Source organism: Uranotaenia lowii, chromosome 3 (assembly GCF_029784155.1).
Source record: "Uranotaenia lowii strain MFRU-FL chromosome 3, ASM2978415v1, whole genome shotgun sequence".
NCBI classification, from domain to species: Eukaryota; Metazoa; Arthropoda; class Insecta; order Diptera; family Culicidae; genus Uranotaenia; species Uranotaenia lowii.
The window spans coordinates 184088318-184109266 of NC_073693.1; the positions used below are offsets into that span (position 1 = coordinate 184088318).

Below are 20949 nucleotides of genomic sequence, written 5' to 3' on the forward strand. Positions count from 1 at the left end.
TGTTAAATAGTTCACGCAGCGAAAAGATTTTTTAATTTCGTAGGAAAGTGCTGCAAAACAAAGCAAAATTTCCTTTGTTTTTGGGATAAATAAAAATTCCTTTGTTTCAAATACATTTTCCTTTGTTTCGATGAAGTTTTCTTTTGAAAAATCTTTGATACAAAATCTATGAATCATAGAATGATAGAAAAACCAGTTTAAATGGATTCAAAGTTATTTTCTTTTGATACAATATAATTTATATTTAAAAGCATTTATTCACTACCATTTCCCGTTTATTCCAATGGGTAAATAATAATAACTTTAAATAATAAAAAGGAAGAACTTTAAATCTTTAAATCATTTTTTTCACATACATAACAAAAAAACTGGTTCACTTTAATCGAATTATCCGGTACTAATTCGTTGACAAAGTCTGCCTCCGTGGGCCACTTCGGTTTATTTATTTATTTATTCGTCAACCGTAACGTAGACTAGTTTGATACATGTGCATTTCCTTAAGAATAGGTTTAAGCAGTGTCTGCTTTACAATTTCTCCTTAAGAGTTTAGATTTCTTCGATTAAAATATTGTTTGAGTTTTTGCCGAGACATTGTAAAGTCAATGGTTTCGCAGTGTTGATTGTAAGAGGCCATCATGCGATTTATTGGCCCGTTTTTCGCGTAGTTTGTGCGATAGTGATTAATGAAAAATAAATTTCGATTTCGGAGTTGCCGAGAAGGTGCATAAAAGTTTAATTTTGATAGAATTTCTTTTGAGTCAATACGCTGCGAAACAATATCGTTTACAAATGAAACCATTGCATATTCACGGCGTTCTTTTAGTGTTTGTATGTCAATGAGCATGCAGCGCGCTTTATATGATGGAAGTGGAAATGATGTCCAACCTAATTTACGAAGGGCATATAGTAGAAATTGCTTTTGTACTGATTCTATTCTTTCTTCGTGTGAAATTGAATAAGGGGACCAAACAACGCTGCAATATTCCAGTAAAGACCTTACATAGGCAATATATAGTGTTTTTATTGTGTATGGGTCTTGAAAATTAAAGCAAAAGCGCTTAATAAAGCCCAGCATGTTATTTGCCCTATGGATGATAGTATTGTAATGGTCTGTGAAAGTAAGTTTAGAGTCTAAGATAATTCCTAAATCCCTAACTCGTTCACATTTTTCTACATTCTGATCTCCTAGTGTAATTGTGATGTTTGGTGTTGTTCTTTTTCTGCTAAATGATATTAAATTGCATTTTTTTACATTGAGCTTCAGAAGGCTTTTTTTGCACCACAGGTAGAAAATGTGAATTCCATTCTGGAATATGCTGATGTCTTCTTCATTTCTTATTTCCAAATAGAGCTTCATGTCGTCGGCATAAATGAGCATTTTGAGATTTTTGAGAATAAAGGAAATGTCGTTTACATAAAGTATGAAAAGTAGAGGTCCTAAATGAGATCCTTGCGGAACTCCTGAAGTGACTTGAATAGGGAGCGATTTCTTTCCATTGAAATTTATTATTTGTTGGCGATTCGTCAGGTATGATTCAAGCCATTTCAGGAGTTGAGATTTTATTCCAATTTTTTGTAATTTGAAAAGAAGCATTGGTATGTCTATGCGATCAAATGCCTTACTAAAGTCTGTATAAAGAGCTTCCACATGGTTGCCATTGTCCATTGCATTCAATGAAAAGTCTATAAATTCAATCAAATTAGTTGAGGTTGAACGGCCTTTGAAAAAGCCATGTTGCCTGTCAGTTATTCGGTTCTTAATTTGGGAAAATAATTTTTCGTTTATAATTGCTTCAAAAAGCTTGGGAATGCAAGAGATAATGGCTATTCCGCGATAATTTCGAATGTCAGACTTTCAACCAGATTTGAATATAGGCACTAAAAATGAGCTTTTCCAAATTTTAGGAAAATTTCCTGATTCCAATGACATATTGAAAAGCCAAAACAATGGAGCTGTCAGTTCCATTGCCAAACTTTTCATGAATACATGAGGTATTCCGTCTGGTCCTGGACCTTTCGAAGCGTCTAGATTTTTTAGTCCTTGCAGAATATCCTGCACATGAACTTGATTAATGCTTATGTCCCTTGAGAATTCTGGGAAAAATGGAAAATAATCGCGATCACGATCTTCTTCATTAAATGTCGTATAAATTTCTTGAAAGAAATTTGCATAAAGATTGCAAATTTGCTCCGAGTTATCACCGACATGTTCGTCAAGGTGCATTCTTGACGGAAAATTCCCAGATTTCAACTTCGTTTTCACGTAGTTGAAAAATTTCTTTGGACAAGTCTTTATTTCAAGTTCAGTTTTCTCATTATATTCTTCAAGTGCATTGCTAATGACCAAGTTCAGTTGATCGCATAAGTTCAAATACGATGCTAAATTTTCATTAGTATTGTGTTTTTTGTAAAATTTGTGTGCTTTTTGTTTCCGATTCTTTAAGTTCATGATTTGTCTATTGAACCAGACCGGGTACTTAGAGTTTCGGTGACGTCTTCTTTTCTTCAATGGTGTTTCTTGTGAGATAATTCCAAATAAAATTTTGTAAAAGACGTCAACAGCAGTTTCCACATTTCCTTCATTCCTAAAAATTTCTTGCCAATTGACACTGTTTAATCTATTCTTAATGTTTTCATAATTTGCAGATTGGTATTCAAAGACTTCTTCATATTCGCAGTCGTTGGGTCTTTGATGTTCATGTATAAATATGGAATATTCAATCGCCGTATGAAACGCCTCGTTTTTCCATAAAGGGTTTTGCGCTTCAATTACGCAAAAATCTTCATAAATGTTTGTTAGTAAAAGGTCTAAATAGCAATTTTGCTGGTTTTTTATGTGATTAATTTGATTCAATCCCAAATTAGCAATTTTGTCAAAAATGAACTGCAAAGTTTCATTGTCCCCAACGACTGGGAGTAATATGCTTTCATTTTCAGAGTCCTCGATGAAATCAGCGTGGCGTTGATTGAAATCTCCATAGATATGAATTTTAACCTCGGCAAATAGATGGGATATTACCTCTTCTGCAGTGATGAGGAATTTTTCATAAGTATTTTTATGAGCATGGTCTAGTGGAAAATACACTGAGGCAAACACGTGTGTTTCACCTGCTATGTGTGCCTTCACCCAAACCTGCTCAAATTCATTGAATTTTTGGGTTGGAATTATTTCAGAATTAAAGCTATTAGAAATGGCTATAAGAACTCCGCCACCTGATTTCTTCTGAGACATTTGAAAATTTCTGTCGTCTCTGAATACGTTATATGCACTTCCAAAAATTTCTTCACTGCGAACGCTTTCATCCCAGCTAGTCTCAGTTGCTAGAATGACTGAGAAGGACGAGCTTAATACATTTTTATAAATATCCTTCATTTTGGCTGAGCTTTTCATGCGATTGAAATTTTGACAATAAATCAAAATTTCAGTCGCACTCTGTCTTTCGGAAGAAATTTTTGAATGCGCATCTGCTTCAAAATTGTTTGTATCTAATTCTACTTCCGTAGAAGGCGTCCTTACTTGCGAAAATTTGAAGGGAGAGTGTGGAACTTATTGGTGCTTTCGCGAAGTTGTTGTAGACGATGAGTCCGCTCGCTGGTCAAAAATCGCTGATAGGATTGTAGATCAGCAACAGCGTCTGCCGCGCCCACCCCGAACTCCTGGTGTACTTCTGTAAAGATGCGCTGCAGGTGGTCAGGAGCAGTAGGTAGGCCCTCATCATTTTGATGCTCGTCGACGTCATTCCTTCAATACAGACAGTTGCCGGCTGGTCCTTTAGGAATGCAAGATACATACGGACCACTTTCATGATTTTTGGGTCACGTAGTCTTGCCTTCAAAAAACGGCCGTCTCCTTCCACCGATTGTTCAGTGAGGCGGACAATGGGAGGACGTAAAGGATCTAGTTCGAATTGGCTGCCGTCATTGATTTGTGGTAATGAAATGTCCAATTCCTTGGATTCGTGGTCTTTATGCCTCATGACGTCAGAGTGATCTGCGTTGATTGTCTCTCCTTTTTTGAAGCTGATAAACCGTGCTTTTGATGTGGTCGTTGAAAGGCCCGCAATACGATGTTCGATGGATAATGGTGGACCAGAAAATTGCGTTTTTGCCATAGCCAGCAAGTTTTTGTCTAGTGGTAGTTGTGGATGGTTGCTGCTGTTTCTATGGTTTTTGTTTCTGTTGCTGTTGTTGTTGTTCCTGTTATTGATGTGAGTAACGTTGTGCTTGATATTGTTGTTGCTTTTGTTGTTCGTGTTGTAGTTGCTCTTGGTATTGTTGTTGTTCTTGCTGTAGTTGTTGTTGCTTTTGTTGTTGTTGTAATAATTTTGTTTGTCATCGGCATAATTTTGTCGTTTTTGGTTACGTTTCTTTCGACGAGATTTTTCAGCAGCTTTTTCTTGAAGTCTACGAGAGCGTTGTTTAGCATCAAATTGTGTCCAGTCCAGCTTCCAGTGCCATTTGTTGCCCAAAAATCTCCATCCAGGGGATGTATGGTCATTTTTAGGAAGAGCGCTTTTTTGGCTGACTTCAGCTAATTCTTTTTCCAGTGTCTGATGAGGTATTATGACTTCTTGAGTTTGCATCTGGAAGTTGGAAATAGCTTCTGACACTAATTTTACCTCCTCAAGTATATGAAGAAGTTCGCTGCTGTCCGTCCCTTGGGGAATTTTCTGCTCCGCTTCCTTCATTGGTGTTGCAAGGTCGTTCCTAAGGCAATTTAGCCGTTCGTCCAAGTGTTTAATTATGTTGGCTGACGTAGTTGAATTTGACTCGTTGATGTGTGTCATTGTCATATTCAACTGTGAGTCATACGCCTTCATGTGCTTTCCGACCGCGCTGCACATGTTTGAATTGTTTTTATTTACATTTGCCAACGTTTCTTTTACATCGTTGAGCAAGTGCTCGATGCTGTCGAATAATTCTGAGACTAAGCAGAATTTTTTTAGATCAGCAGCGATGCGATGGTTAGTGTCCGTTTGTGAATGGATTGCATCCACTAGTTGCTCCTGTTGATAAAGCAACTTTCTTACGTCCACTTCCTTCCGTAAAGTTGGTTGGCAGTCGGCACACATTGGTACCATGAATGCAGAGATAAAATGCTCCCGTTGTCTTTGAACTCCGACACAGGCAGCATGGTATTTTTTATTGCAGAATTCGCACTTCCAGAGAAAGCGGTCGTCGTTAATGCTGCACGAAATAACACCGCACGGCATGTTTGTAAAATAATTGTTCGACGCGATACACTACTTTGAACGGTCAAGAACTCGCGACGTTGTCAGTTCGTAAGAAAAAAAATATATATACAAAATTAATTGCGGAGCAAAATGCAAACGCGTCCGCGCCCGAAGACTGTTCGTGGCGAAAAAAAAGTTGTTGGCTTGTTGGCTTTACTCGCCATCCGACTGGTGAATGTCGTTGAAGCTGTGATTGAAAATCGAGCGGAAGATGATCAAACCGCTGGATTTGAAGCGGTGTCATCTTGTGCAGCTTTCGTCTTGTTTGAAGCATCTAGGAACTTGGTCCTGTAACGGTTGTATCCTAAAAGTTCGAAAACATTTATCCAGAATGATTTTTACCAAGACAAATAGCCGAAATCAAAGCCCAGAATGAAGCATTCTCCAGAATTTTCTTCCTTCTCCCTTTATTGAAAAGTTTTGATGAATAAAAGTTTGCTTGTGTATTTTTTTTCATGATCATTCATGATTTCTAATGATCATGTGAAAAAAAACCTACTTAAATTCATAGTAAGAATATTCTAAATAAATAAGTTTCAATACCACATGTAAAACAACCCCTAAATATTCAATTGGTTTGCCCAGGGGATTAGCGGCGTTTTGTTTCATGTTAAAGAGCAGTGGTTCAATTCCATAATCGAAAAGCAGTTTTCTTTGTAATAAAAATCACATAAACATTGAAATCAATGAAATAAACCTATATAGACCGGCAATCCAGCAATCTGTCATCTGGTTGTCAGAGCAATCTGTGAACCGGATTTTTTTTCGGCGTGTAAAAGGATTGAGGTGTTCTCTTAGGGGCTGAATAGCATTCTTTTCAGACAGAAACGAGAGCTGATTAATCTTCTATGAACCCTTCTTAAGGGAATTCTGGTTGCTTGGGTCACCACCGTATTTCTTATGGTCGAAACCACCCTACTGACAAGCGGTGTGAATTTTTTAATTTAGAGTATCATTTGTTAAATTTTAATATGTCCAAACGTTGTTTTAAATTAGTTTTAATCAGAATTTCGTAGTTTTTAAGTCATCAGTCTGTACGGTAATTTAAACCAAAGACGAAATAAATATATAATTTAATTTTCACAACTTCCTTTGTGTGGTTAATCTTTTTTTTTTTATTCTTTCCAGTAAGATTGAAAAATAGATATATAAGAGGACACTCACCTGCGAAGAAACTGTTCAACGTGTCACTATTCTTTGCTTAAACCCTGTTTGAGAAATATTTCTCTTTGTTATTTAGAACTTCTTAAAAAGGATCTGAAATATAAAACCTTATTAAACAAATAATATAAAAAATATATTAAGTCAACCAATCAATACTGATCGGACCATATTGAACACTGCAGTGTTCACCAGTGCACTGGTGAGAAGTTTGTTTAAAACCGTGGGGTCTACACGTAGGTTCCGTTTAACTGGTATTCATTAGTGAGTGATCCGTTTTAGTTAACAAAATCTGGTGTGATACTTTCACTATTCGAAACTTTAAGATCTTGCGCACTTCACCTTGCCCACGTACTCTTGAATTGGATGTGCCACTTTGCACAAATGCAACCATGGTTGTAGGTTTTTTTTACCTAAAAATGATATTTCTTATGTAATCTATTGTTATATTATATTGTTTAACTTTCTTTTTGTAAGGTATCAGAATTCCAAAAAATCCGTAGCTCATTGCTTTTCCTGTAAATTTCCTTAAAAAATCTGATGAATGTTGCCAGCATTGGAAGTGTTGTCATCTACATAATCTTCAATTTGATTAATTCTCCTTGAAACAAAGTTCTGAAGGAATTCAAATGCAGTATAATATAGCTTAGAATAATTTGAATGAAGGAAAGGTGATCAACAACGAAAAACATCGATTATGGACTGTTTCTTTTTATTTTTTGGAGAAATAAATTATGTAACTTTGTTCTCAAAAGCTTGGTTCGCTACAAACCACCGTTACGCAATTTAAAATGAACAGCTTTGGTGCATATTCAGAGTTTATCATCGACTATAGTTATTCATATTGAATCTAATATCATATATCAAGTGCTCACATGACATTGAGAATAAAGCATGCCTTAAATATGCGTTTTAAGGAGTAGCATATACGCGAAGAGTATTATGGTTCCTGTTCTATTTTTCGACTAGAAGTTTAGGTTGGACAAAGCACCTTGAGGATGTAATCAGTTAAAAGGGTTGGGACAGTTGGACTATCTTCGTTGATAGCTTTCAATACTGAAAAACAAAAAAAAAAGCAGTTATATATTACTTATTTACAGAGATGAAACGTAGAGTTTACTTACTTTTTATCAATATTTGTAGCGTCTGGTTATCAGGAGCGCTTTCCAAGTTGTAAGGAATAACAGTTGTGAGATATTTAGGATCAGTTCCAGCTAAAGACAAAAATACGTTGTAAAGTGATTTTAGTAATGCCAACAAAATATATACTCACTACCTCCAGCTGGTACTGATTTTCCTTGCGCTTTTCCTTTCTTCCTTTCAACATGATATTGTCTTCGACGATTTTGCACAGCAAGTAGTAATGATATAAAAGTATTCTTTAATTCTTTCTCGTATTCCAGTTCGTCCCTTAGGGCCAACTCAGAAATTAAGGTTTCTGAAAATTCCCTGATGAGTATTTCCATTTCCATGTATAACTCATTCAGTTGTGTTATAGATAATGATCTCAGTTCTAGAAAAATCAAATTGAATGTTCAGTATTTTTATAAAATAAAAACATTAAAACAAACTTACTTTCTTCATACAACGGTGAACCGAGAACTTCTTTTGCCTTTTCCATTATTTCATTGTCTATGGTACCATCTTCAGAAACTGTTTCATCCATGATATCATCGATTTCTTTAATGACTTCTTCTGCTGTTTTTATCGGATCATTTTCAGTGTGAAGTCCACCCAAAATTAGCGCATGCATATCTAAATCATTGGCGATAGCTTCATCTTCGGAGCTCAAATCTTGTATTTCATTAAAATTTGTTCTGTCACTAGATGGTACTAATTTCAGGGCCGGTACGTGCATTTGACGAGCATATGTTTTCGACCAATCTATTGGCAAAATATTTCCGAAATTTCCTGTTATGGTCCACCACATTCTGAAATTGTATAAAACGAATTAATAATGTCTAGGTCAAGCTTGCTTTTCAATCAAAATAATTAAGATAACCGATTGTAAAATTTAAAAATCTGCTTTTTACACTGATTATTCAATCCATTTAGTTTGATGAGCTTTATTTTTAATGAAATGGATTATGGGACTTATCCTGCGAGTCAAGTGACGTGACTAGCGAAATGTAAATTCTTCTTCCTAATACCATGCAAGAAACGTAAGTGCGTTCCGAACCCGGATCGCAGCTCATCTGATCTCATAGTACATGGAAAATAATATTTCAAAGTACTATGATCTGATCTAACGTTTTCTGGTCAGCAGGAGTCAGCAATACAAAATTCTGCAAGTTATGTCACATGACTAGAAGAACAAGTCTTTTTATTCTAGAGTTATTCTTTTTATTATAGTGTTTTAAACGATCAATGAATAAATTTTATTTTTTTTCCTCTCTTTATTTTGGTTCGGACCTATCGTTCCATAAAGCCAAAATAAATTTTATTTTCATCATAAATCCCTTTTATATGGATGGTTGATCATACCTACATAGTATTTTATCTGAGACCCGCTGGTTTTTGTTGATTGTAGTGTAAAAACAATAGATAGAAATTTTGTTTACTTTAACGTTACACAAGCTTGTTAATTTTATAAGTTAAAGTATTTAACAAAAACAAAATTCTTAGACCGTTTTATGTTTTAGAGATTCAATATTTTCCAGGCAATTCTAAAAATAATACATAATCCAATGGAGGCATACTAAATGAGACTAAATGTAAAGTATGAAAAAATGGCATCACTGCCTATAATGCTGGCTGGAAAAATCAATATCCTCAAGATAGAAAAAAAAATCCTAAAATATACATAAGAAACTTACTGGCATTCGCTCATGATTTCATCCTGAGATCGAACCTGAACTGGGGCCAATTCCTCCACCGATTGTTCGTAGTTTCCGAAGCATTTTGTTATTTTCTCATCGAAAGTATTGACCAAATCTTCTAGACTTCCAGTGAAAGCTTCCGCAAAGTTATCCACATTATCTTTCATAATATTGATTTTGTTGTTCACTTCTACGCTGTTAAGCGTAATATTCCCGTTGTTGGCGTTTGCCGCAGTTTTCAAGGAATTGTCATTAATCTCCTGCAACGGATTTTCACTGCACTCCTCTTTGATTGTTAATTTTTCTTCTATTTCATTAGAATTAACTTTTGTAGTCAGGATAGACTTTTTAGCAGCAGCTAGGTTTGCCGAGTGAAATTCCGTCGGCCCCCATTCATCAGTTTCTTCGCACTGAGCTAACGGTGCTTCGAATTTGAGCTCTGCCATTTTATTTGCAAGGTCCCGCATAACTTAAACTATGAAATTCCGCAATCTAATTCGGCAACTGCACTTATTTTCAGCAATATTTATGATCCAGAACTCACTCCGCCCTTATAAACTAGAACAGCGATTAGTCATCTACGTGTTTTTCTCATTTGTGAAAAATCAACTCTTAAGGACAATTAGATTAATATGGGTTGTGATGAACTCAATCTAACAAATTATGTTCTATTCACCGTGAAATCAAGAATGGGTAATGCAATACTCAAGGCAATTGCAGGTTTTTTGAAACACGAAACACGGTTTTTTTGAAATATAACTTCTCTGCGTGATATAACCTTGCCTCATAGATTATAATAATAAATTTAAGTTCCCTTTTTCTCCTTGCGATGGTTCAAAACGGAACCGCTAACTCAAAACTGATCCTTTTTTTTCCTTCGGCGAGGGAGCAAAGCTGAGTTCGACCTTAAGAACTGAAATTGAACTCTCTTTGTTGCACAGAAACAAAAGAGTTAAGAGAGTCAAATTCCAGAACAAGTACCGGAAGACTACGAAGGATCTTCATAATGGAATGTCCGCCGTTGTCAGCGTAAAATTGTGTCCGTCATTGTCATCATATGGTGAGCTGAAAATTTCCGACGCATGCTTACTTCCCGTGGGAAGGAACATCTTGAAGTTTCCTTTGTAGTTTTGACCGGTAGTGTTAAAACTTTCCACCGTTCTAAAATTGAAATGCAATGTACCGGAACAACAACATCCGGTTACAAAAAAAAATATTATCTCTTTCATTGAAAATTAGATTTCGTGCAATGTGTTGCAGTTATATTCGTACAAAAGGTTGACTGAAAAGAGGTTAGCGTGAAGAACTCCGACAGATTTTACACTGATTTGACAGGTCGCACGAATGTATACACGGAAAAATAGAGTTATTCATTAAATGTATTGCTAATACACATTCATTATAACTAATCGTTTGTTGCTCACAATTTGTATATCTCCAATTCAGTTTTGGGTAGTTTTGGGTCGACAATATACAAATGAAAACTAAAACTCGATTATTCGATTCTGTATAAAAAGTTGTTGTTGTTGGAAAGCTTTCGAACAGGGATGTCAAAGCGTAGAAGTTTATCAAATTCGCTACGTTTTTTTTCAATTCCGCTTCCATTTTTAGGCAAATCATCAAAAATGTCTTACAAAAGGTATCTATTCTCAAAATTTCGCTTCGTTATATGACCTTATTATGTTATTACAGGGATATTGTTCGTACAATTGCTGCATTCAGGTGATTCACATAATCAGCATTTATCACAGCCGGAAGAAGCCATCGATTCTGTTCGAAAAGGGCTAAAGCCTGAAAAATGATTAACAACATGTTGCAGTAGCAGTGATGGTTTATCGTTAACGCCTCGTAGGCTGTTCCTGAAAGTTGAACGAATGCATCGGAAGGTCCGAGGTATAGTCAACATTTTTATTTGCACTTGAGAGCTTGACGGCTTAATTTACTCTGATAAAAATGAAGCTCTTAAGGACAGTAGACGATTTTTCTTCAAAGCCCGTATCGGACAGGATGTTCAGCAGAAGATGCGCCGCAGGCATACACTTTTTTATATGTTCCTCGAACATAAGTAAGTAAAAGTGCACCTTTTCCATTGGGATATGGGAAGTTAAGATAGTTAACATAAATTTATTTTTCCAGTACATCACAACGAGCAGCAACGTGGTCGCTACCGCCAAAGTATTAGTCAAAGAATATAAGGGAAAATCTCTTCAAAAATCCAGCTATCCGGAAGACAGCTGGAGCTTGAAACCAAAGGATTGATTTATCCACCGGCATAATGGAACAGGTTTGTTTCATTTGATGTATTTTTGCACATGAGTTTTTATTACTATTCGTCACTATTTGTACTCTCCGTAAGATGATTTCTATGGGGTTGAAATCTAAAGTTTGGTTTTTAGTTTAACCTTTAATTTTGATTCTATTTTTTTTAATTCTGACCCTTGATTAAAACTGAATTTATGATGCACCTTGATTTAAGTTTTGGGTCTATATCATTCCGAGTGAGATTATCATAAATTTATTTTAAACATCATTTGGTTGTATTCTTATTCTAACTAATTCGACAGGTACACCCATCCGAAATCACTTCAGTGTGTCAATCGAGAGATTGCCAGTAGAACCTGTTGAATGCCATAAGAATCTGCCCGCTTGAGGGTAGCAGCCGTTTCATCATGGGCAGCTCATCAGAAATGTACAAAAGGTAGCTAAAAAGTTTAATGTCTTGATTATTACTTTTTGTCATTCTTTTTCAATACAATTAGCTTTTCACATTTTGAATTGACATTACACAACTTATTAAAAATATTTGAATTAAATTATTTTTCCAGATACGCGACACACCCAGGTGGCTGGATCGTGCTGAGCTCAATTAGTCTCTAATACTTGGTACAAACGTACGGCCCAAGTTGCCCTGAACAGCAGAAATCAGCATCCGAAAACATCCAACTTTGTGGTGGAAAACATTCTTCAACGACAATCGCCACGGATCTGAACTGACGGCCAAGCACGAACAATCATCTAATTTCAATTGTTTCTTTTATTCCCTTAAACAAAATAAATAAAGAATTATTTATATAAAAGACACTTATTTTAAAAGAAATTCCTTTCAACTTTACTTTAGAAGAGAAATTTTCAAAATGCATGGGCATCCCCATGCAAAAATATACATGTATGTATGTATAGATCTGGTATAGAATGGCAGAGAGTTTGATACTCTATATCACCACTACGAAGATTTTTTTTGTGTATTCTTGCTTCTTGGTATAGGGATGTTCTTTTTTATCATCATTAATTCAACTTTGATGTTTTAGCTTTTCAAATTTTCATTCGAGCTTTCTCTAGGAAACTAAGGATTTCTCTTAGTTTATCTTCATCGAAATTTTGAATCATTTCGAGAAGATTGGAATAACGATTCCAATCATAATGATTTCTTATGTGATTAAATTGAATGCAGTTTAGGAGTGCGTGTTCTGTTGTAAAATTCGTGTTACATAATTCACATAGTTTTGTGTCTCGAATCCTCATTAATCCTAAGTAATAAGGAGAATAGTCGTGTCCGCTGATAAGACGGTTTAAAGTTCGAATTTGGAAATTGTTGAATTCGACGTTCCAATACCAGGGTTTAGTGGAGAAATTAGGTTGAAAACCGTAAAATTTGACTCCTTTTCCTTCATCATGTGCCATACTTTTATACCATACATTAGTGGATTCCAGGGCTTCTAGTTTAAATCGATTATATGCATCCTCAAGTCGTAGTTTGTTTTGAAGTATTACTGGTCCATCTAGTCCTTGTTTCGCGAGGATGTCAGCATTTTCATTTCCGTCAATGCCAACGTGAGAGGGGATCCACTGGATTTTAACCTTCTTCGTTGTTGCAAGCGTACATATATCATGAGTTATTTGGTCGAATTGTTTATTGATAATGTCCTTTTTTATTATTTTACAGGCTGCCTGCGAATCCGTGAAGATAACTGTTCCAGATCTAGCTTCATCAATTTGTTCCAAAGCAACTCTAATAGCTAAGAGTTCGGCAGTTGCGATATTTACTTCGTATGCTAAGGAGATACTAATCTTTGTGTTGGAAGACGCGTCATATATTCCAATGCCACACTTATTCATCATTTTGGAAGCGTCAGTGTACCACTGATCACAATGGCTATAATGATTATTTATCATTTCTATGGCAAGTTTCCTCAATACTGTTGGTGAAGTTTCTTTTTTTCTCATTGTTGAACCAATCATATTGTCTTGAATTTCAACTTTCAGTTCGATTTCTGGTTTAGTTTTCGTGTAAATAGTTTGAAATTCTTGAACATATTTAATGAAAATTCTTTCCATAAATGTGTATTTTACTTCACTTTGGATATTTGTAAGGTCTAAGGAGTGTAGTTGTTGTGCTATTAAGTCATTACGATGGATATGTAAGGCTATGCGTTTTTTGGTTAGATAGATCCGTTTAAATTTTAATGGTTCTTCACCAGCTATGGCTGCAAGAGTGTTCACAGGTGTGGTTTTGGTACATCCTGTAGCAATACGTAAACATTGGCGATTTGTGATTTCTAGCATATCACAGTATTTTTTTGGCGATCCACCGTAAATAACAGTTCCGTAATTAAGAAAGTTACCGTATAAAGCTTTGTGATATAGCATCATTACTCTTGGCGTACCACCGTATTTGATTCCGCTTATGATTTTGAGCATGTTTTGTTTGTCCAATACTTTTTGTTTTAGTGTTTTAATGTGCATACCGTATTTTAGCGTTTGGTCTAATGTTATACCCAAATATTTATAGCTTCTTACTGTTTCTAAAATTTCTCCTCCCATCGTCAAGCAGAGTTGCTTATCACTGTCTTTAAATAGCATGGCTTTTGTTTTTGAGCTATTAAGACGTAAACCCAACTCAGTAGCTGTGGCCATAAAGTTGTCTATTTCGGATTGCATTTTTCTTACAGCTGATTCTAGTGACTTTGCTTTGACGATTTTCAGAAAATCATCGGCAAACTGTAAAGTTGTTACATCAGGGTCGAGATTTGTGTTGTGTAAAGAGGCTGTGTAGATATTAAAAAGAACAGGTGACATTACATCTCCTTGTGGAACTCCTGTACAAATCGTTTGACTGACAATTCCTTGTTGGGTAAAGACCAAAGTTTTCCGATTATTAAGAAAGTTATGTACCCATGTACATGTATCTTTGTTAAAACCATTTGTTAGCATTAAACTGTATAACTTTTCAACGACAACGGTATTAAACGCATTGGAGAAATCGAAGAAAACTCCAATCGTTGTATAGTTTGCTCTGCGTGCTGCTTTGATTAGATTTGTTGCAAAAGTTATACAATGTTCTGTAGACATTCCCTTGCGAAAACCGAACGATAGATTTGGTATGATATTGTTTCTTTCACACGTTTGTTGTATATCTTCAAGAATTGCTGCATTCAGAATTTTTACTACCGTTGGCAAAAGCGCGATTGGTCGACTTGAATCAACTTCATTCGGTGGTTTGTTTGTTTTCAAAATCGGAACTATCTTAATTTCCTTTAGATGATTGTCTAATGTGCCTTTGTGCCACATTTCGTTTAATAACTCTATAATTTTTGTAGCTGATTGTAAATCTAAATCTTTTAATGTACCGTAGTTTAGGTAGTCAGTACCTGGTGATGATGTTGGGGATTTATTTTTAAGGAATTTTTTCCATTGTTGGAAGGTAAGTATTGTTGTTCTTGTGTTATTATCAGGTGGAAGAGGTTCTTTGAAATTTGATGGACCAAAATTGTTGGTAAGGAATTTTAAAGCCATCTCTTTGTTGTGATTGATAGGGTTGTTTTTAGGGTTTGTAACGGGGAGGAATTTTAATCTTCTGACAAGTTTCCAGTTTTCTTGTGAATTTCTTGGATCTATAGATCCAGAAAGCTCTATCATTTTTTCTTTAATATGCTTTATTTTAGATTTAAGAAATATTGCTGAAGATTTTTTCCATTTGATTAAGTTTTCACTACTGCTGCATCTGTTGTATTCTCGTAGAGAATTTTGTTTTTGTTCATAGAGATCAGACAACTCTGAGCTCCAGTAGTATTTTGGTGTGTAATTATTTATTTTTTTGTGTTTTTTAGTTATGTCCTGTGAAAGTTTGGAGAGGTCTTTCAGGTCATTGAATTCCCAATGTTTAATAAGTGCCATTTCATCTGATATTTTTCGCTTGTCGTAGTAATATTTTTGTTTACGCCTGATACTCATATCGAGGCAAGTTTCGATAATGAGATGACCACTTCCGCCGAAATTTTTCTCCAACACTTTCCATTCGGCCATATCGAACATGTTTGTAGAGCATAATGTCAAATCAATTGCACTAGAATTTTGGTTACTAACTGGAGGAAGAAAAGTAGTAGATCCGGTGTTTAGTAACATCAAATTTGAACCGATGATGGCATCATGTACTACGTTTCCCTTGCTGTTTGTGTCTTGACATCCCCATGACACATTGTGACTGTTGAAGTCGCCTCCTATTAATACTTTTCCGAATCTAGCTATTTCATTGAAAAGTGTTGTGATTGCTGTTTCTAAGTTAGAAATTGTTATTCTTGGGTTAACATATACAACAACTAAAGCTAGGTCTAGCGTCGAAATTGATAGTCCAAGTGTTTCAAAGTTGTCTGATGTTGACAGCTGAATGTGGTCAAACTGGAATTCTTCCTTTAGGAAAATTCCCACGCCCCCAAAGCCATCGGCACGAGGAGCAAGAAGACGATGGTAACCCTGTATGTTCCATCGTTCTGTTAAAAGTTGATCTGGTTTCACCCATATTTCAGAAAGTAGTGCTGCGTCGTAGTTTTGGGTGTAAAGTTCATGTGTTAATTCATTTTTATTCCTGTATAGACTTTGTATATTTGCTTGTAATGTTCTGAAATCGCCGGTAAAGTTATTTGTCTCCCGGAGATCCCACCATTTTATTTAGCTCACCCATGATACAAGCCGATATATCTCCTCCTGTTTTTCCGTGCGATTTTGTGATAGCTTCTAATTTTATGTTTATTGATGATATTATTTGTTTCCATTCTTCAAATGATTGTTTTTTAACAGATTCCTCTATTTCTTTTTTAAATCTTTCTAACTCTCCTGCCCTATAATTATTGAACAACCCTATACCTCTTGGCTCTTCTTTTTCTTCTTCCATCTTCCTCTTCTTTGTAAATTCCTTCTGGTTTAGTCCCAAAATACTGGCTACCCCAGGTACAATTTCTACATCTACATGTGATTGGTTTGGTGTTCTGTTTTCTTTTCTTGTTCTATTTCTCTTGTCATCATAACTCCACTCCTTGCGTTTTTGTTGTAAGTGCTGAGGAAAGTTTTGGCCATTTGATGCTACTTTAGAGTATGCTTCTGCTGGAGTTGGATAATCTTCTGTCGTTCTTAAAACATCAAAAAAGTTTTCAGTTGGGATTTCAAAATATTGTTTCGCCTCTTGATATGTTAAACATTTCTTTGCCATTATCGCTTGAATGTCATTCTCTTTTTTCCATCGTGGACATTCTTTGTCAGTAGTCTTATGATTAGCATTAAAACAGTACATACACTTTAAAATATTACATAGATTTTCTTGCGAGTGTTCTGTAGCACAATTCATACATTTTTCTTTTTTGTCTTTACAGTTTTTGGACAAGTGGTTATAACGTAAACATTTAAAACAAATAATCGGTTTTCTTATGTAAGGCTGTACCCTATGTATCACAGAATAAATGCTGACGTCAGTCGGTAAAGTATTGCTTCGAAACACTACACCCATTTTATAAGTAGGTTCCTTTTTCTTGTCTTTCATTCGATGCATTCTAAATACGGAATCTATTTCAACCTTAGCCTTTATAAAATTTTTGACTTCTTCTTCTTGTAATTCCAGTGGGATTCCGGAAATTACTCCTGTCACCGTTACAAATTGCTTAGGAATGTACGATTTGTATCCTTGCAGATTTAAGTTTTGGCAGTTAGCTAGTCTGTTTGCGTCTTTGATGTTTCCTACATATACAGTTACCTTGTTCTTCGCAGTCTTCCGGATGTCGTCGATGGATTTATCGAACCCGTTTTGGTGAAGTAAAATACCTACTTGCAGTCTGTTCATTACTTTCCTCCTTTCTGTATCCGTGTTTTCCACTATTACCCGATATGGTCGACAGTCTCCATTTTGGTAATTATAATTTTTGTATATTTTTTCGGTTGTCTTTCCAGGTCCTCCTTTGGTTGTTGTCGCTAATTCCATGTTTTCATCCTCCATCCTGTCCGATGATTCAGCATTTTCCAATGGTTGCGTCAGGTTATGTATTGATGCTGCTCCATCAGGAGCAGCATCCTTGCCACTCATTTTAGTACGGTCACCAGATATATCACTTGTGAGTTTATCACAGATTGAATATCACAGTTTTCCTTAATGACTATTGACACGACAACAATTTAAAATCTTAAAATTTAGTAAAATCTCCGCGTTAAAAAAAAAAAGAACATCCACACTCTATCAATGTAAACATTGGAATCCCAAAAATATACAGAATTGACTAACTGGCAGAAAGCTCAAAATGTATAAAAGCTTTTTGCTCACGCTCTGCATAAAGCGCCCAAACATAAAAGTAAGTGGAGACACTTTTCTTGAAACTGTATGGATTTATATACAGAATAGAGTAACTTTGTTTACCGTGTACAATTGTTACTTACGGCGTGTTCGTAAACTGATTTGTTTGGGTGATGCATCGATTTGTTTGGTAGATGTCAAATCACCTCCCAATGCTTTTGCATACAGTTTGTTTAATTTACGAACGCCAACATCGATAGAAAAAATCACTTCGATAGAAAAAATAAATTTACGAACACGCCGTTATACCGTATTTGTTTTCTCCCCTCGATCAGTGCTCCACCGTACCCGACAAAAACAAACACAAATCGTCGCCAGTGTATTGCTACCTCACTCACTCACACGCTCTCTCGTAACACTGGCAAAATTATCGGTGGGCCACCGTCCGTAAGCAGAACTCCGACAGGTCAAAACCAGTGCAACACCGTCCGAATAAACAAACAGTTTGACAGCACCTATAGTGGTGCACCAGTGCAACACTAGTGCAACACTCGGCATATACAAATACGGTATTAAGTTCGCACGAATGTCGCAGTAATGAGTGCGTAGTCCAATTTAGTGCGCTGCGATTACTTCATTTAATTCTTTGCAAATGTAAAGCCCTCGAATTAAAAGGATAAATTTGAATTCGGCTGCTGAACTTAGTTTTAAGTATTTATGCCTATCAGAACCAAGGTTTGCGATTGCCCAGTCGAACTTAAAGCTCATCTTAAAGTTGAGGGCTGCCACCAGAAGTGTCAAATGTTTGTCAAAAATCAAGACAACGCGATGAAAAAATCAGGATTTTTTGAACACCAATTGATTTTCTTAAATTCTTTTTTCTAGGATTTTAACGCTTTCGCGTTTACTATCCACTATTCCTCAGTGTCAAGTGGCATTCGTTGTAGTCGTCATTTGACGGTTTCTTTATATCAGTTTTGCAAGTTTTGTTTGTCGGATAAAATTTTAAATCTTTTTCTCTTCGTTGGGGCAATTAGAGAGGGCCTGCCGAAGGTTAGGTCTAAACAATTGATGGAAATAATTTGCTACTCTGCTCAAGTTGCATAAATAAAGAATTAGAAAAAAAGGCGAAATACAAGTACAGAAGACGCCTCATATTTGCAACTGAAGAGAGTAGAACCTTAGCCGACATGCAGCTTATATTGAAAAACATCATTAAAATATCTTCTGAACGAAACATTTTCATCATTTAAGTATTTTATTATATATTAGTCAGATGTTTTGATAGTTCACTAAGAATTCAGCAATAATTAAGATATTTATTGAAAACCAGGGCAAATCAGGGCATCCTCAAGACCATTTTCAAAAAATTAGGAAAGTAGTTCAAGTATTTTAGAAAAATCAGGGCGGTCTCTCAAAAATCAGGACACCTGGCACCTCTGGCCACCCCTGAATGCTGTTTTGAACCAAAACAACTTAATTTTGAGTTTAAAAAAGGAGCGTGAGTGTTATTCTGTGTAATTTTCATAAGTTTTTTTATGTTGTTCAATTATTCGTGTGAAAATAGATTTTGGGCTGCGTGTTCGCGGATTTGTGTGCATCGAAATGCACAAGCATGCATAATTGTAAGGGATGTTGTTTTGAGCGGTGTGTGGAGAGACAAAAAGCGTTTGCAAAATATCGGAACTATTGAAATATTTGAAATGCACTAGACTTCAAACTGTTAAAGTTATATTGGAACTAAAAATGAACGCCAAAGTGTTATTTTCAGCTGAAGTAGCCTTTATATTTTTTATAATTGCTAGAGTTTTATCCGCTTTATTTCTACATATAACGGACTGCGATGAAACTTACAACTATTGGGAACCACTTCATTATCTGGTGTATGGCAAAGGTATTTCTTACATATTCTATTAAGATATTATTTGATGAATAATTTTTATATAATTGACAGGATTTCAAACATGGGAATACAGCCCAGCGTATGCCCTGCGTTCTTATTTGTATCTTCTTATACATGCCATACCGGCTGCAATTTGTAAGGAACTAAATCTGAGTAAGATATGGGCATTCTACAATACCCGAATCGTGTTGGCAGTTGCATGTGCCGTGTTGGAAGTCCAAATGTACAAGTGAGTTTAACGTGATTGTATAAACACCAAACAGTTTATAGGACAATGGATCGATTGTAAATCCAACAATTTTTTACTTTATTCCTTATGTTCCGGCTCTGAGCCTTGTTTTATACTGTGGGAAACTATAGGAGAACAAGATATTAAAAAGTAGATATTCCACTACACTTTTAATGAGGATTTCTCAAAGTTTTGATTTACGTAAAGAAATATTGATTCATGTTCTCGTTCATTTTTTTTTTCTTAGATCCATCCGACGAATATTTGGGATTTCAACAGCTACCACTTGGTTAGTCTTTCAACTTTTTTCTCCTGGAATGTTTATTTCAAGTACTGCGTTGCTCCCCAGGTAAGGCTAGTGATAATAATGTGTTCTTATATGTATTATCGGTTATACACAGTTTACTGGAATTCCATTTACCGGACTGCTATTTACCGGAAATTCATAAACCGGAATGACCCGTTTACCGAACTGCTATTTACCGGAATGTATCATTTAACGTACTTGCATCGGGATGAATCATTTATCGGACTGACGTTAACCGGAATGCACTATTAACCGGAATATCATTTACCAGAATAAGTATTTTGAAGTACACAATTCGTAAGAGTAAAAGGCCTTTAATAATCCAGGTAGTTGTAAAAAATAAAATAGAAGTACAAATCTATGATTGTATCCCGTTTACCAGAAAACTCTTGCCCAGAATGATTGACCGCTTGCTTAACCGTTGAAATTATTTTGTTTCAATGTATTGTTAAAATGCCGCTTGATTTAGATTTTGTATAAATTTATGCCTCGTCTCGTCACCACATGAAAAGGTACAGACAGTTCTCACCAAAAATCGTCTCCCGAAAGCGACGTTTCTCTCCCAAGGTGACAACGAGAATAGAGTAAGAACTCACAAAGTTCATCCGAAGTGACGATTGGCGATCCTCACCTAAACACGATTTGCATAGTGTATGGCACTGCTTGAATGAGCGCCCAAACGGTGTGTAGTCTGTGGCCCGCTTAAAATCGGTCGGGATCAAAATAATTTGTACATACCATCCGC

General features: G+C 35.7%; 2 protein-coding genes and 1 long non-coding RNA gene across 7 annotated transcripts in view; 2 read left to right on the forward strand and 1 right to left on the reverse strand.

The window, feature by feature from the left end:
• Positions 1-7090: 7090 nt before the first annotated feature.
• On the reverse strand, positions 7091-9824 carry LOC129754599 (fasciculation and elongation protein zeta-2). 2 transcript variants are annotated; one of them, XM_055750747.1, is made up of 5 exons: positions 9212-9824; positions 7971-8326; positions 7672-7908; positions 7520-7609; positions 7091-7451 (listed from the first exon to the last, which is right to left on the reverse strand). In XM_055750747.1, exons 1-5 carry the CDS (start codon positions 9679-9681, stop codon positions 7369-7371), a joined length of 1236 nt encoding a protein of 411 aa, XP_055606722.1. In that variant the 5' UTR covers positions 9682-9824; the 3' UTR covers positions 7091-7368. The 2 variants fall into 2 exon arrangements, with proteins under 2 accessions (XP_055606722.1, XP_055606721.1); XM_055750746.1 differs by having other exon boundaries at positions 7669-7908.
• Positions 9825-10712: 888 nt separating this feature from the next.
• On the forward strand, positions 10713-12210 carry LOC129758250 (uncharacterized). Its single transcript, XR_008739927.1, has 4 exons — positions 10713-11279; positions 11351-11498; positions 11779-11912; positions 12040-12210. It is a non-coding gene; the product is annotated as an uncharacterized LOC129758250 (long non-coding RNA).
• Positions 12211-19335: 7125 nt separating this feature from the next.
• The window catches only part of LOC129751902 (alpha-1,2-mannosyltransferase ALG9), a 35390-nt gene continuing 33776 nt past the window's right edge, over positions 19336-20949 (forward strand). For 3 of the 4 annotated variants that reach the window (XM_055747667.1, XM_055747669.1, XM_055747670.1), the window contains exons 1-3: positions 19336-19659; positions 19720-19897; positions 20145-20246. In XM_055747667.1, coding sequence (XP_055603642.1) covers positions 19512-19659; positions 19720-19897; positions 20145-20246 — 428 coding nt within the window. In that variant the 5' untranslated portion in view covers positions 19336-19511. The other variant, XM_055747668.1, reaches the window with a different exon arrangement.